The following is a 13889-nucleotide window of genomic DNA, read 5'->3' as shown; positions in this document are numbered from 1 at the left end:
CTCTCTCTCTCTCTCTCTCTCTCTCTCTCTCTCTCTCTCTCTTGCTCTCTCTTTCCCTCCCTCCCTCCCTCCTTCCCTCCCTCCCTCCATCATCCATCCCTCTTCTTCCACCACTAAAAAATAAACACGTGGGAAGCTTGCGTGGTATAGATTGTATGGAGCCTTAAATTTGAAGATGTAAAAAATGACATTTTTCCCTCTTCGAATGCACTGTGGCTTTGAGGAGATTTACAAAAATATCTGCACCTGGAACTTGTCTATATAGTCAATATCATCCTTCAAAAATGTATTGTATGAACAGCATGCTGAAATTGCCCCAAATTCCTCACCGCAACGATGATTTAAACACAGCGAAACAATCACCAGACTCTGTCTTTTAAATAAAAAGTGTACATGTGTGATTTGGTACTTACTATCCTCATAAATGTCTGCTAATAATAACTTGGCCGGTGGAGCTAAATTAAAAGGACCTTCTTTCTCTTCAAAGAACTGATTCCTCTATAAAGCTCAGAGAACTGTCTTCACAGAGAATGTGTTTTCCTTAAAGGAAAGTCCCCTGCTTCCTTGGGGACATATCTGAGAGGGTTCTGTTCACTCCGTGACTCTCTGGGGGTGGGGGCATAGTGTCCAGCATCCTCAATGCTTAAGTCACAAGGTCTGAATCTTGCCTCTGGAGTAAGGGGCTATTTTATTCTCCATCCAAGGAAGAATTTCTTTCCAGAGCAAATAGTTCACACCCCTGGCAGTAGGAACTGTAGACTTCCCTTAGCCAGCTGACACCTCCTGGGCGCAGCAGGGGACCTGGTGTCAGGGCTGTGACAGCTTGCTTCAGTTTGTCTTTCTGTTATTTGTATTTAAGCCACTGTCTGGAAATGGAGGCACAGACACTGCTTTCCATGAGTGAGTGTTTGGCTCCCCCAGAGCTGGCTTTGACCTGACCGGTTGGCATTCACCTTGCTGGACAATTGGGCATGCCCAGTGGTATTGGTCTGATGGTAGTTGTGGGCACAAATTCTCCAAGGGATCAGACCAAGAACGTTGAACACTGACAGGATAGAGAAAATAAGGCAGGACCTCAGGGGATGATTCCGGACAATGGTAGGTTCTATTCTGAAAGCCTGTGTCACCCTCCAAGATTCCCCCAGGATCCCCCTCATGCCCAGGAAGTTCCAGTGTTCACCACATTTCTTCCCACGCCCAACTGTCTGCCTTGAGTTGACCTCCAGTTCACTTGGTATACGAGTCTTCTCATAAGCCTGGTTTCTAGCCATAATAATAATCATAAGTTAGGTCTCCTGTTAGGTCCCCCCCACCCCACTTTGCATCAGACCCTGTGGAAGCGGCTTTGACAGTGGCCAGTAAGCAGGCACTGCTAGCAGAAGAATTCAAGAGCAAGTTATTCAATGACTGGTGTGTCATGGAGGGTTGTCATCTGTTGCACTGGACCCCCAAAAGCAGCCTGGCGCCTGGTTCTGACACTCCTGACCCAGGCTCTGGTTCTCCATCCTCTGTGGACACCGGTGATGTGTGAACATAGCCAGAGGCCTAGATTCCACAAAGGAAGCCACCACGCCTCCAGTAAGCCCCTTCCTGTCTTATCGAATCCTGTGCCAGCTCTGACACAGAGGCTCTGAGGACCTCATGCTTTGTGAGTCAGAGAGGTCATAAGAGTCAGCCTCGCTTTAACTGCTGGGTCTTCCCCATTGTGGGTGACTACACCTCACAGTCTACCTGTTGACCCCTTAATCAGACAGCCTGACTAAGGCTGATTACCCCAAACCTGTATAGTGACTACAAACCAGTCCCATTGTAAATAAGACCTTAAATAATGGGCGGTATAAACAATTTGGTGTTTAACTTCTGAGATACAGCATAGTATAGTTACCTACTTGCTTGAGATTTTCTAAATCCCAGCCTCTCTTTTCATTTTTCATCCACCAAGAATCCTATCTGGAGAGCTCATAGAGAACAGACAACCCTTCTGCTCATGCTCCTAGGCAAGTAGACTTGCTGCTATTAAGTCGATAGACTCGCTGGCATCAAACAGCTGAAAGGAAGGCTTAGAGCAGTGTTTCTCAATCTGTGAGTCGCAACCCCTTAGGGGTGGAACGATGTTTTCACATCAGTCGCCTACGACCATCTGTACATCAAATATTTACATTAACATTCATAACAGCAGCAAAATTCCAGTGACAAAGCAGCAACGAAAGCAATTTTATGCCTGGGGAGAATCACCACAAGATGAGGATCTGTATTAAAGGGTCGCAGCATTGGGAAAGGCTGAGAACCACACTACCTCAGAGGATTCCCCGATGAAGAAAAACTGAGAGGTCAGAAAGCCAGCAGCCTAGATCTGTGTGTAAGAGACCCATGCGACGCTGTGCTTGGAATGCCTTCCAGCACGTAGGGGAGACGAGGAGTCCATACACAACTCGCCTTTAGAGCCAGCATCTCCATGGCACTTGCATGAGCTCCCACCCCCATCCAGTGCCACGACGTAACAGGACCATCCTCCCCCCTACCCCACTGACGCATGGAGAAGAGCAAGGGAGAGACAGTCTGTCTGAGAAACTGAGCATGTCTGTGCAAAGGAGCCTGAGAAGTCTCTAGAGGGACTATTACATCAGACTAGGTTATAATCCAGAATAGATTAATAAATTGTTATTTTCCCATTGCTCAGGGCAGAGGATCCCATGAGGGAGCATTGTAAAAGAAAACCAAACAGAGCACATGTTCACGTATACCTCAGGGGTGGCTTCAAAGCTTCAAGAATGTGGCTATGTATATACGTGTGTATACAATGTATATACTATGTACATATACTGTATATACATATATATGTGTGTGTGTATACTGTGTTATATATGTATGTACAAGCAGGTGTCCCTTTGGTATGTCTGTGATGCAGTTTCCTTAAGTGTTAAGTGAGAATAAATATTTTTTTGTCCCTTTTTGTGTATTTAAGCCACAGAGACACCACATTCTGGAGTGCCTTAGAAAACAGTGAGTGCGTGGCCTTCCTGCTGTGAGAACCGCTCTTACAGAAGCAATGAACACAGCAAAGGGGCGGGGGAGCACAGCCTGGGGCCAGCAACTAGCAGCCACGATGCCCTTTCCATGTCATAGTTGGACACACCCCAGTCTAGGCTGCAGACCTCTGTCAGAGGTGGCCTTGACTCCTTTTGAAAACAAAATTTTGTTTCATGTGTATGAATATTTCGCATGCATGTGTGTCTGCACTGGGTTCACGCAGTGCCTGCAGAGGGCAGAGAAGGGTCTTGAATGCCCTGAACTGCAGCTTTATCCATTTGTTAGCCACAGAGAAGGTGCCAAGTCCTCTGCAAGAGCAGCCAGTGCTGTTAACCACTGAGGCATTTCTTTTCCTAATTTATTTTAGGGAAATAGGTGTGTGTGTGTGTGTGTGTGTGTGTGTGTGTGTGTGTGTGTAACATGTGTATCTGGAGAAGTACACATGACAGAGAGAAATACACAGGAGAATCTACAAAGCTCCCGATCCCAGACCTGCTTTCCATCTTCCCAAAGTCCACCCTTGACATCTGTCCCCCTGTGTGGATTTTGAGACCCAGAGGTGCTTCTGGCCTGGTGTTCATCCTATGCTGTGCCCAGATGCTAGCAAACCAAGGCTGAGCTGTGCTCAAGGAACTCGCTGGAGGCTGGGTTGGGATGGTGGCTCCTATTCCTCATTCAGCCCCCACGCCTTGCTAAGACTACATTATTTTCTTAGCTTGAATTGCCATTCCCAACTCATTATTTCTCTATGACGAGAAAACAATATTGGCTCTTATGTAATAGCAACCTCAATGAATCTGGAAGCCATCATGGAATGGGTGGATTTTTTTTCCCCTTCTTAAAAAAGAGAGAGAAAAATAAATTGAGATTGTTTTCATATGGCTGAGAATATTTATGAACTCTTCCCCCTTTTCCTCATTGCATATTCTACCCAGTGAATTTGTGTGTCATACAAAATAAATCTTTATGGGGAGCAGAGGCAGAGAGGGGACCAGAGCAATTAAAAGTCTGGGTACCCATCAGGTTCATGGGACATTAGCCATCATGGGTCAATGGGCGATGCAGTCTGTCTGAGGTTAGTTAGCCCAGCCAGCGTCTCTAAGGAAACCTTTCAGAGGCAAGCTTTCAAACACACACATTGAAGGAGTTCATATTGCTTCGTCACCCTGGTCTCTTTCCTACCCCTCTTACCAGAGTAGAAAGCTCACTATGAGTGGTTTCATGACCCAAATGAATGCCATCAACCAAAGGAGATTATTTAATCCTGTGGCTTCAGGGCGGATCCAGCAGGGAGGAGGGAGGAGCCTGGAAGAGAGCGGCCAGGTACTGTGTCTACTGCCTTGGCTGTCTGGATGTGATTCGGCATATGGGTGTGGCATTTCCCTCAGACCATCCCTTTCTACATGGCTTGTCACCAAGGAGGGAGCCAGGGAACATATGCAACTTAGTTGTGACTGTGCATTAAACATACAAGGGACAGTGATGGCGGCACGTGCCTGCAATCTTAGTACTAGGGAGGTGGAAGCAAGAAGATCCAAAGTTCAAGGCCAAATCAGACCCATTATTGAGGCCAGTTATAGGAGCCCCAATATATAAAGCCATATATAGGGTAGCTGCAGTTCTTGTGGCTCCTTTCCTGTTTGTCTCGTCTCTACCATGATTAGCATCAACTCCAACCTCAATGCTCCTGACCAGGAATATAGAGTTGCAGGTTAAGTAACTGACCAACAGTGAGCGTGCTCACAATATACATGCTATGTGCTGTGTTACAGTAATGACGCAAGGACGCAGTTAGACTTGTTACTAAACTTTAGCCCTTCCGTTTCTAGAGCTCGTTTGACACACAGTTGAAATCTATCCAGGAATAGTCTTCCAAGGTCTCCATCATCGTCTCAAGCCTCTTTGTCCAATTTCTTTGGTCTCGAGTGTCTCCAAAGAGGCTTTGAAGTTTGAAGTCTGAAGGACTTGAAGTGTCTTCTTTCCCTTTGCATATTCCTTCACGTCCCTTGAATGACACAAGTTGATCAAACTTTAACAAGTATACCATGTGCAATGGTCATTTTTTTTTTGTCTTTTTTTTATTTGATATAATTTATTTACATTTCAAATGATTTCCCCTTTTCTAGCCCCCCCCCACTCCCCGAAAGTCCCGTAAGCCCCCTTCTCTTCCCCTGTCCTCCCTCCCACCCCTTCCCAGTTCCCCGTTCTGGTTTTGCCAAATACTGTTTCACTGAGTCTTTCCAGAACCAGGGACCACTCCTGCTTTCTTCTTGTATCTCATTTGATGTGTGGATTATGTTTTGGGTATTCCAGTTTTCTAGGTTAATAACCACTTATTAGTGAGTGCATACCATGATTCACCTTTTGAGTCTGGGTTACCTCACTTAGTATGATGTTCTCTAGCTCCATCCATTTGCCTAAGAATTTCATGAATTCATTGTTTCTAATGGCTGAATAGTACTCCATTGTGTAGATATACCACATTTTTTGTATCCACTCTTCTGTTGAGGGATACCTGGGTTCTTTCCAGCATCTGGCAATTATAAATAGGGCTGCTATGAACATAGTAGAGCATGTATCCTTATTACATGGTGGGGAATCCTCTGGGTATATGCCCAGGAGTGGTATAGCAGGATCTTCTGGAAGTGAGGTGCCCAGTTTTCGGAGGAACCGCCAGACTGCTTTCCAGAGTGGTTGTACCAATTTGCAACCCCACCAGCAGTGGAGGAGTGTTCCTCTTTCTCCGCACCCTCTCCAACACCTGCTGTCTCCTGAATTTTTAATCTTAGCCATTCTGACTGGTGTAAGATGAAATCTTAGGGTTGTTTTGATTTGCATTTCCCTAATGACTAATGAAGTGGAGCATTTTTTAAGATGCTTCTCCGCCATCCGAAGTTCTTCAGGTGAGAATTCTTTGTTTAACTCTGTACCCCATTTTTTAATAGGGTTGTTCGGTTTTCTGGAGTCTAACTTCTTGAGTTCTTTATATATATTGGATATTAGCCCTCTATCTGATGTAGGATTGGTGAAGATCTTTTCCCAATTTGTTGGTTGCCGATCTGTCCTCTTGACGGTGTCCTTTGCCTTACAGAAACTCTGTAACCTTATGAGGTCCCATTTGTCAATTCTTGCTCTTAGAGCATACGGTATTGGTGTTCTGTTCAGAAACTTTCTCCCTGTACCGATGTCCTCAAGGGTCTTCCCCAGTTTCTTTTCTATTAGCTTCAGAGTGTCTGGCTTTATGTGGAGGTCCTTGATCCATTTGGATTTGAGCTTAGTACAAGGAGACAAGGATGGATCAATTCGCATTCTTCTGCATGCTGACCTCCAGTTGAACCAGCACCATTTGTTGAAAAGGCTATCTTTTTTCCATTGGATGTTTTCAGCCTCTTTGTCGAGGATCAAGTGGCCATAGGTGTGTGGGTTCATTTCTGGATCTTCAATCCTGTTCCATTGATCCTCCTGCCTGTCACTGTACCAATACCATGCAGTTTTTAACACTATTGCTCTGTAGTATTGCTTGAGGTCAGGGATACTGATTCCCCCAGATTTTCTTTTGTTGCTGAGAATAGTTTTAGCTATCCTGGGTTTTTTGTTGTTCCAGATGAATTTGATAATTGCTCTTTCTAACTCTGTGAAGAATTGAGTTGGGATTTTGATGGGTATTGCATTGAATCTGTATAGTGCTTTAGGCAAAATGGCCATTTTAACTATATTGATTCTACCGATCCATGAGCATGGGAGGTTTTCCCATTTTTTGAGGTCTTCTTCCATTTCCTTCTTCAGAGTCTTGAAGTTCTTGCCATACAGATCTTTCGCATGTTTGGTAAGAGTCACCCCAAGATACTTTATACTGTTTGTGGCTATTGTGAAGGGGGTCATTTCCCTAATTTCTTTCTCAGCCTGCTTATCCTTTGAGTATAGGAAGGCCACTGATTTGCTTGAGTTGATTTTGTAACCTGCCACTTTGCTGAAGTTGTTTATCAGCTGTAGGAGCTCTCTAGTGGAGTTCTTTGGGTCACTTAGGTAGACGATCATGTCGTCTGCAAATAATGATAGTTTGACTTCCTCCTTTCCAATTTGTATCCCTTTGACCTCCTTATGTTGTCGAATTGCCCGAGCTAGTACCTCAAGTACAATATTGAAAAGATAAGGAGAAAGGGGGCAGCCTTGTCTGGTCCCTGATTTCAGTGGGATTGCTTCAAGTTTCTCTCCGTTTAGTTTGATGCTGGCTACCGGTTTGCTGTATATTGCTTTTACTATGTTTAGGTATGGGCCTTGAATTCCTGTTCTCTCCAAGACTTTAAGCATGAAAGGATGCTGAATTTTGTCAAATGCTTTTTCAGCATCCAATGAAATGAGCAATGGTCATTTTTTAAAATGCCAACTTGCCATAACCTACATTTTCCTGGGAAGAGAGCTTCGACTAAGGATTTACTTAGATCAGATCGGCCAGGAATTATACTGATTATCGATATGAAAAAGATCTAATCTGCTGTGGGCGGCACCATTCCCTAGGCAGAGGGTATAATGTTTGCTTCTCTCTGACCAGTTGTTTCAGGCTCTTGCCTCTGTGACCTCCCTATGAAGATGATCAGCACATCCTCCCCTTCTATTGCCGTCTATCAAGATGTTTTAGCAGAACAACAGAAACGAACCTAAAAGACTGTGTTATTTTTTTCCTGTTCCCACTATGATTGGGTCTTTGCTTTGCTCTAGCTCTATTTCTGAATGGGCTAAAGGGATCTGAGTAAGCAAACAAACCTAGCATGAAATGCAATCGCTTTGGGGAGAAAAGGATAATAAGTATTGTCTGTTACCCACCCTCTGCTTTAGCCCTTGAATAGTCTGGTAATCCCATCACAGTCTAGACAATCACTGAAGGGAATTCAAGCATTTTTCCCAGCCCTTCTCACTCTGTGCTCCCAAACTGGAAACACAAAGCAGATGGCGAAGAGGAGTTCAAATGCCACACCAGGGAGAAGGAGGTGCTGAGAAAGCCTCTAGTCAGAGTCCAAACATTCCCCGGAAGTGTTCAGCACCATTGTCCCAGACTGGGGTCCCTCCATTGTCTCAAACAAAAGGTCTCCTATGAAAAGACAAAAGTGGGTTATGTAGGAGTGGCTAATTATTGGAAGACACATCTGGGAAACCACAAGAAGGACGACAGGCCTCACAGCTTCTCCAGATGCCAATGTCCTCTCTTGTATTTGCTGCCATGTGGAGCAGCTGGGACTCCTGTGATCTCAGGAGCATATTGTAAAGCAGAATCTTGGGGGCAGTTGAGGAGCAGGGTTGATGTCACAGGTACAGTGGTTAATGACCGACCAGCCATCTATTCTGCAACTTCCCTGTATATTCAGGTGTAAAGTTTCCATGTCACCCCTCTGTGACTAAAAGGTTCTATGCTCCTGCAGGTTTAAATGAAATATTTGCTAACTATCAGGATAAGACTATAAAGATCTGCCACTAACATCTTCCTTTAGGTGTTGTCTCTTTGAGCTGCATCTGTGGCAAGTTTTTATGCAAGTGGACTTGATGGCACATTGCTAGTGACCATTCCTGCCTGGTGCTGACCACCTGGGACAGCTTTGAGCTGTCTGCTCTAGACAAACCTTCAGTGTACCTCTCAGATACTTACTGTAGCTCTCTGTTCATCCCCCTAACCAGGACTGTTCTCATTCTTATGTCCTGTATCCTGAAGGCCTGGTCCCCTACCCTTCCCCAGCTGGGTTAGTCAAAGTTAATGATACCACAAAAACCGGTTTCTACCTTAGGACTACTTCGGTGTCATTTTAATTATGTAACTAGCCCTTTCTGCAAAATTAATGTGTGTGTGTGTGTGTGTGTGTGTGTGTGTGTGTGTGTGTGTGTGTATTGTCACTCTCTAACAAAACAAAAATAGATAAAATGAGAAAATAGAAGTTTCCTCACACCTTACAGGCTGAAGGTAATCACTGAACATTTTGACATGTGCTGAAGTTCTTTATTTAATAGAAGGAACAGTATGATCAAAATAGAAGAAATGTAAATGTAATTAAATTGAAGGAATAGCCAATGTCTACTACTTAGATAATTTTCCAGATTTATTTTAGTGTGTGAGTGTGTGTGTGTGTGTGTGTGTGTGTGTCTGCACAAGAGGTTACAGAGGCCAAACGAGGAAGTTAGATTTCCTAGAGTTGGAGTTATAGGTGGCCATGAGTTGCCTGACATGGGTTTTGGGAAACAGATTCCAGTTGGTGGTATAGCAGTGACTTCCCCGACCATCTCTCCAGGTCCAGGGTTTGTACCCTTGTATAAAATCATGCTAATAGCCACCAGGAGTCCAATCGTATCTGCTGAAATGGCAGAGTGGTGACTCAGAATCCTTTGTCAACTTCGAAGTCTCCTTGACTGTATTTGATAGGAAGAGAGCTGACCCTTCTTTTGCTCTTCCTTGCCAGCCCTTGAGAGAGGCTTGACAAAGGCGCTGAGGAAGCTGGATGACTACCTGAACACCCCTCTGCCAGAGGAGATTGATACCAACACCCGTGGAGATGAGAAGGGGTCCCAGCGCAAGTTCCTGGATGGGGATGAGCTGACCCTGGCTGACTGCAACCTGCTGCCCAAGCTGCATGTGGTCAAGGTGAGAGAAGGCTGTTCATGGCTGCTGGCTTATCTTAGGCCTAGCCAGCAGGGTGAGTGAATCAAGGGGAGTAAGTAAAACCCAGGAGCCAAGAATTTGGGCTCTGAAGTCAGATCTATGAGGGATCCAAGGTCAGCCTTGACTTCTTGCTTGGTGAACAGCCTTTCTTTTTTTTTTGTAATATTTTTATTTTCTATATTCTTTGTTTACATTCCAAATGATTTCCCCTTTCCCGGATCCCCCCTCCCCATATGTCCCATAAACCTTCTTCTCTCCATCCCTTCTCCAATCACCACCCTCCTTTTTCTCTGTCCTTATATTCCCCTCCAATGCTAGATCAATCTTTCCAGGATCAGGACCCTCTCCATACTCCTTCATGGGAGTCATTTGTTATGCAATTTGTGCCTTGGGTATTCAGGGCTTCTGGGCTAATGAATATCCACTTATCAGAGATTGCATTCCATGTGTATTCTTTTGTGAGTGGGTTACCTCACTTAGGATGATATTTTCCAGATCAAACCATTTGCCTAAAAATTTTGTGAATTCATTGTTTCTAATTGGTGAACAGCCTTTCTTGAGATTTAGTTTTCTCAATATTTAAAAGAATTATATGGCTGGGTATTTTATCTACATATATGTATATATATACAGAGATAGATTTATATATGTCTACATATATGTAGACATGTATATATGTCTATATACATGTATACACATACATATACAGAGACATATATATATATATACATGCATACTACACATGTGTGTGTATATACATATACGCATATGTATACATACTATGTGTGTGCCTGGTGCCCATGGGAGAGAAAAGAGGGTATCAGATACTCTGCAATTGGAATTACAGATGGTTGTGAGCTGCCATATGGGTGCTGGGAATTGAACCTGGGTCTCTGAAGAGCAGCCAGTGCTCTTAGGCACAGAGCCATCTTTCCGATCCTTGAGCCTTCATTTTCATCTATAAAATAGTCATATGTTGTTTATCTCTAGGGGTTGGATGTATAATAAGTATAATGTCACAGTATGTGTAGCTCACCATAGCCTCTTGGTGGTATCCCATCTTGCTTTCATACCTGCAATAGATGGGTCCTCCTAGGTCTTTGTACATACCCAAGCACAGACCTTGTAGAAGTGCTGTATGGTACCTACCCATCAATTTTCCTCTCGAATGGCTGGAGCAATAGAGGCTGCAAAGAAGTGGAGTTGAAAGCACCCTCTCGCTCTCACTGAACCTGCTGATCATCTCCACCATGTACTACAGTCCTTCCCCAGACGTCACAGTCTGAATGCTCTTAAGAAACCATTTTAGGGGTTATTTCAAACAACCTTAAAACCCACACTTGCCTGCCTCCTGTGGTGTCTGTGACCACCTTTTGTGCAGTATGATGGCACATTTCTGAGTGACAAGAAATCACTATTCACTAATCATGTGCCCTCTATCTTACTAATGCAAATAGCTCTGATTATTACAACATCTTTCTTTATATGGAGCTCAAGAATAGTCCCTAGAGCAACTCAGAGTACCTCTGTTCTACTTTATCTTTTGGAAGACAGCAACTGGATGCCTCTGAGTTCTCTAAACAGATATCCCCCCCACCCCATGTGTGTGGGAGCACATGTGCACGTATACCGCATACATGTGCACACATCTAAGCATACACACACATATGTATATGAAGGCTAGACATTAACAGTGGGTATATTCCTCAATCTCTCTCCACCTTATTCTTCTAAGACATCTTAGAAGTATACATCTTCTAAGTATCTCATTGAACTCAGAGCTCACCGATTTGATTAGACTAGCTGGCCAGTGAGCTCCAAAGACCTTCCCATCTCTGTCTCCCGGCACTGGAAGTGTGCATTACTACACCTGTTTTTGTGTATGGATTGCTCTAGAGATCTATACTCAAGTTCTCTTACTTGCAAAGAAAGTACTTTGCTGACTCAGTCATCTCTCAGATCTCCGTGACCCCCTTCTGTTTGACACCAACTGTCCAGAGCAACATGCAGTAGGATCCTACAACCAAACGGTTCCCTGCTTTTACCGTGTCTATGTCTTACCATCTCATGTTGACAATGTCTCTGTGAGAACAATAGCCTTTTCCAAGCACAGAAGCCCTTTAACAAGCATTCATTTATGGGCAATCTGACCAGTTGCACATAAGTGGGCACTTAGCTGAACATCTATGAGCAAGCGTCCAACTGTCCTGGGTTAGAGCTAAACCTGGGGAGGGAGTCACGGGCTTCTAGGGCAGGCCAATGCAATTTACTATGAAGACACGTTGGGCTCAGAGCCAAGCTAAAGATCTTTTGCAGGTCCAGCCAAGTTTGTCACTTTGAAGTCATTAATTATTGGAGGCCCCACCCACCAAATTGTGCTTTCTTCTCCTTTCCCTGAGGAATAGGCAGAACCATTAAGGATGTGTGATGCCCACTCAGTCACACAGTGTCATAGTGAGAGAACAGAGAGATCAGAAGACCCATGTTCTAATTCATCATTTGCCACCAACTAGCTGGGCAGACTAGGACGAGTCATTTGATCTTTTAGGATTTCATTTTTCTTGAGCCTAAAAGAAGAGGTGTGGATCAGCCCCCACCCCACCCCGCTTTCTTTTCCTTCTTTCTCTCCTTTCTACTCCAACAGGTATGGGCAGCTCACTCAAGCATCCTTTGTCAAAGTAGGTAAACACATGACACGTGCAGGCTCTACCTCATTCTCTGAATGTACCAGTTCCTTCTACACCTGAATGACTAAGTTAACCGCCTGCCCTTGGAGACAGTTCAGTAGGTTTCTAGCTCTGGGATGCTGGGGATCAGACAGAGGATAGCCTAGGAAGGAACACGGCTGGGCCTAGACTCCTGTCTCCTTGGATTTCTGCTGATCCAGCTTATGAGATTCGGTGACCTGGCAAACTTCTGCAGTGCAGAGAGCGTGAAGGGAAGCCAAGGGACTTTGGCCTCAGATATCAAAACATAATCAGGGCTATGGGAGCTAACTGCTTTCATATGAAATAGAAAATTCATAGCATGAACATGGAAGTCCCTCTGAATGTCAAAGCTCTCTGCACCCTCGATCCTGCCTTCCTTCCTTCAGGTCAATCCCCATTCCAGGATGCTGAATGGCTGTGGTCCACACTCACTGAGAGTCTGGTCCATGGACGGTCTTTTCCTGGCTCAGTACAGTGACCATCTCCTCAGTGAGGAAACTTGGAAGAGACATCAACATATAAATGCAAATATAGATTCTTTAATCCTGTCTGCTGTTTTCAAGCTAATAACGATAACCCAAAACACATATTCTAGTTTGCTTTTCTGTTGCTCTGACTAAAAAAATGATGACCAAGAGCAACCTGGAGCCTTCATATCACAGTCCATCATGGAGGGAGGGCTCAAGACAGGAACCTAGAGGCAGGAGCTGAATCAGAGACCAAGGAGGAATGCTTCTTACTGGCTTGCTCCCCTCGGCTTGCTCATTACCTTTATTATACAGTCCAGACCCACTTGCCTAGAAATGGTACCACCCACAGTGGGCTGGGCTCTCTTATATCAATTAATAATCAAGAGAATGATCCCATAGACATATCCACAGGGCAATCTGACACAGTTCCTTCTCCCAGATGACTCTAGATAGTGAAGATGACACTAATCCGTACAGTTCTTACTTATCACTAAGCTGGAAACTCAGCAGCACAAAAACCAAATAAGCAAATGAATAAACAAGAAAATGAAACCCCAAATTTAAAATTCTAGCATCAACAAAATATGAGTTTATTGGTGTAACGTATTAGCCCTGCCCCTGTTTCTTTAAACTCAGTTGACACAAGGTCTAAATAATGTTGTTCTCAAATGTGAGGTCCTCCAGCCTCCAGCCTCCAGGCTCTTGAGTACTTGAATTACAAGTTCGTGCTGTCAGGTTAAGCTTTGCACACTGTCTTTTAGTAGATTTGCTCACTTTATTGAGCACCATTTTTATTACACCTGGGTAAGTCCAGTTACTTCCTTGGGTCAGATCATCATAGCTGCCTAGATTTGTTCTGAGCCAAGACAATCCCTTCTCAAAGGCTCCTGGTCAAACTGGAAGGCCCTCCTATTGCAGTGACCAGAGGGGCCTCTTAGGACAACTAGTGGTTTGTGTTGACCCAAGCCAGTCACACTCATTCAGGACAGAACATTGTGGGTGGCTTCTTTGGTGTTCATCTCCAGAAGAGAATAATCT

At 44.4% G+C, this 13889-nt stretch overlaps 1 protein-coding gene across 3 annotated transcripts in view; it reads left to right on the top strand.

Annotated features, from left to right (window-relative positions):
• Positions 1-13889, top strand: part of Clic5 (chloride intracellular channel 5) — a 149014-nt gene that overhangs the window by 130018 nt on the left and 5107 nt on the right. For all 3 annotated transcript variants that reach the window (XM_052192407.1, XM_052192409.1, XM_052192408.1), the window contains exon 5: positions 9474-9655. In XM_052192407.1, coding sequence (XP_052048367.1) covers positions 9474-9655 — 182 coding nt within the window. The remainder of the gene's footprint in view (positions 1-9473; positions 9656-13889) is intronic.

This window comes from Apodemus sylvaticus, chromosome 9, assembly GCF_947179515.1.
Source record: "Apodemus sylvaticus chromosome 9, mApoSyl1.1, whole genome shotgun sequence".
Taxonomy (NCBI): Eukaryota; Metazoa; Chordata; class Mammalia; order Rodentia; family Muridae; genus Apodemus; species Apodemus sylvaticus.
Note: the sequence above shows the minus strand (reverse complement) of the source record. Positions and strands in the feature narration are given on the sequence as shown.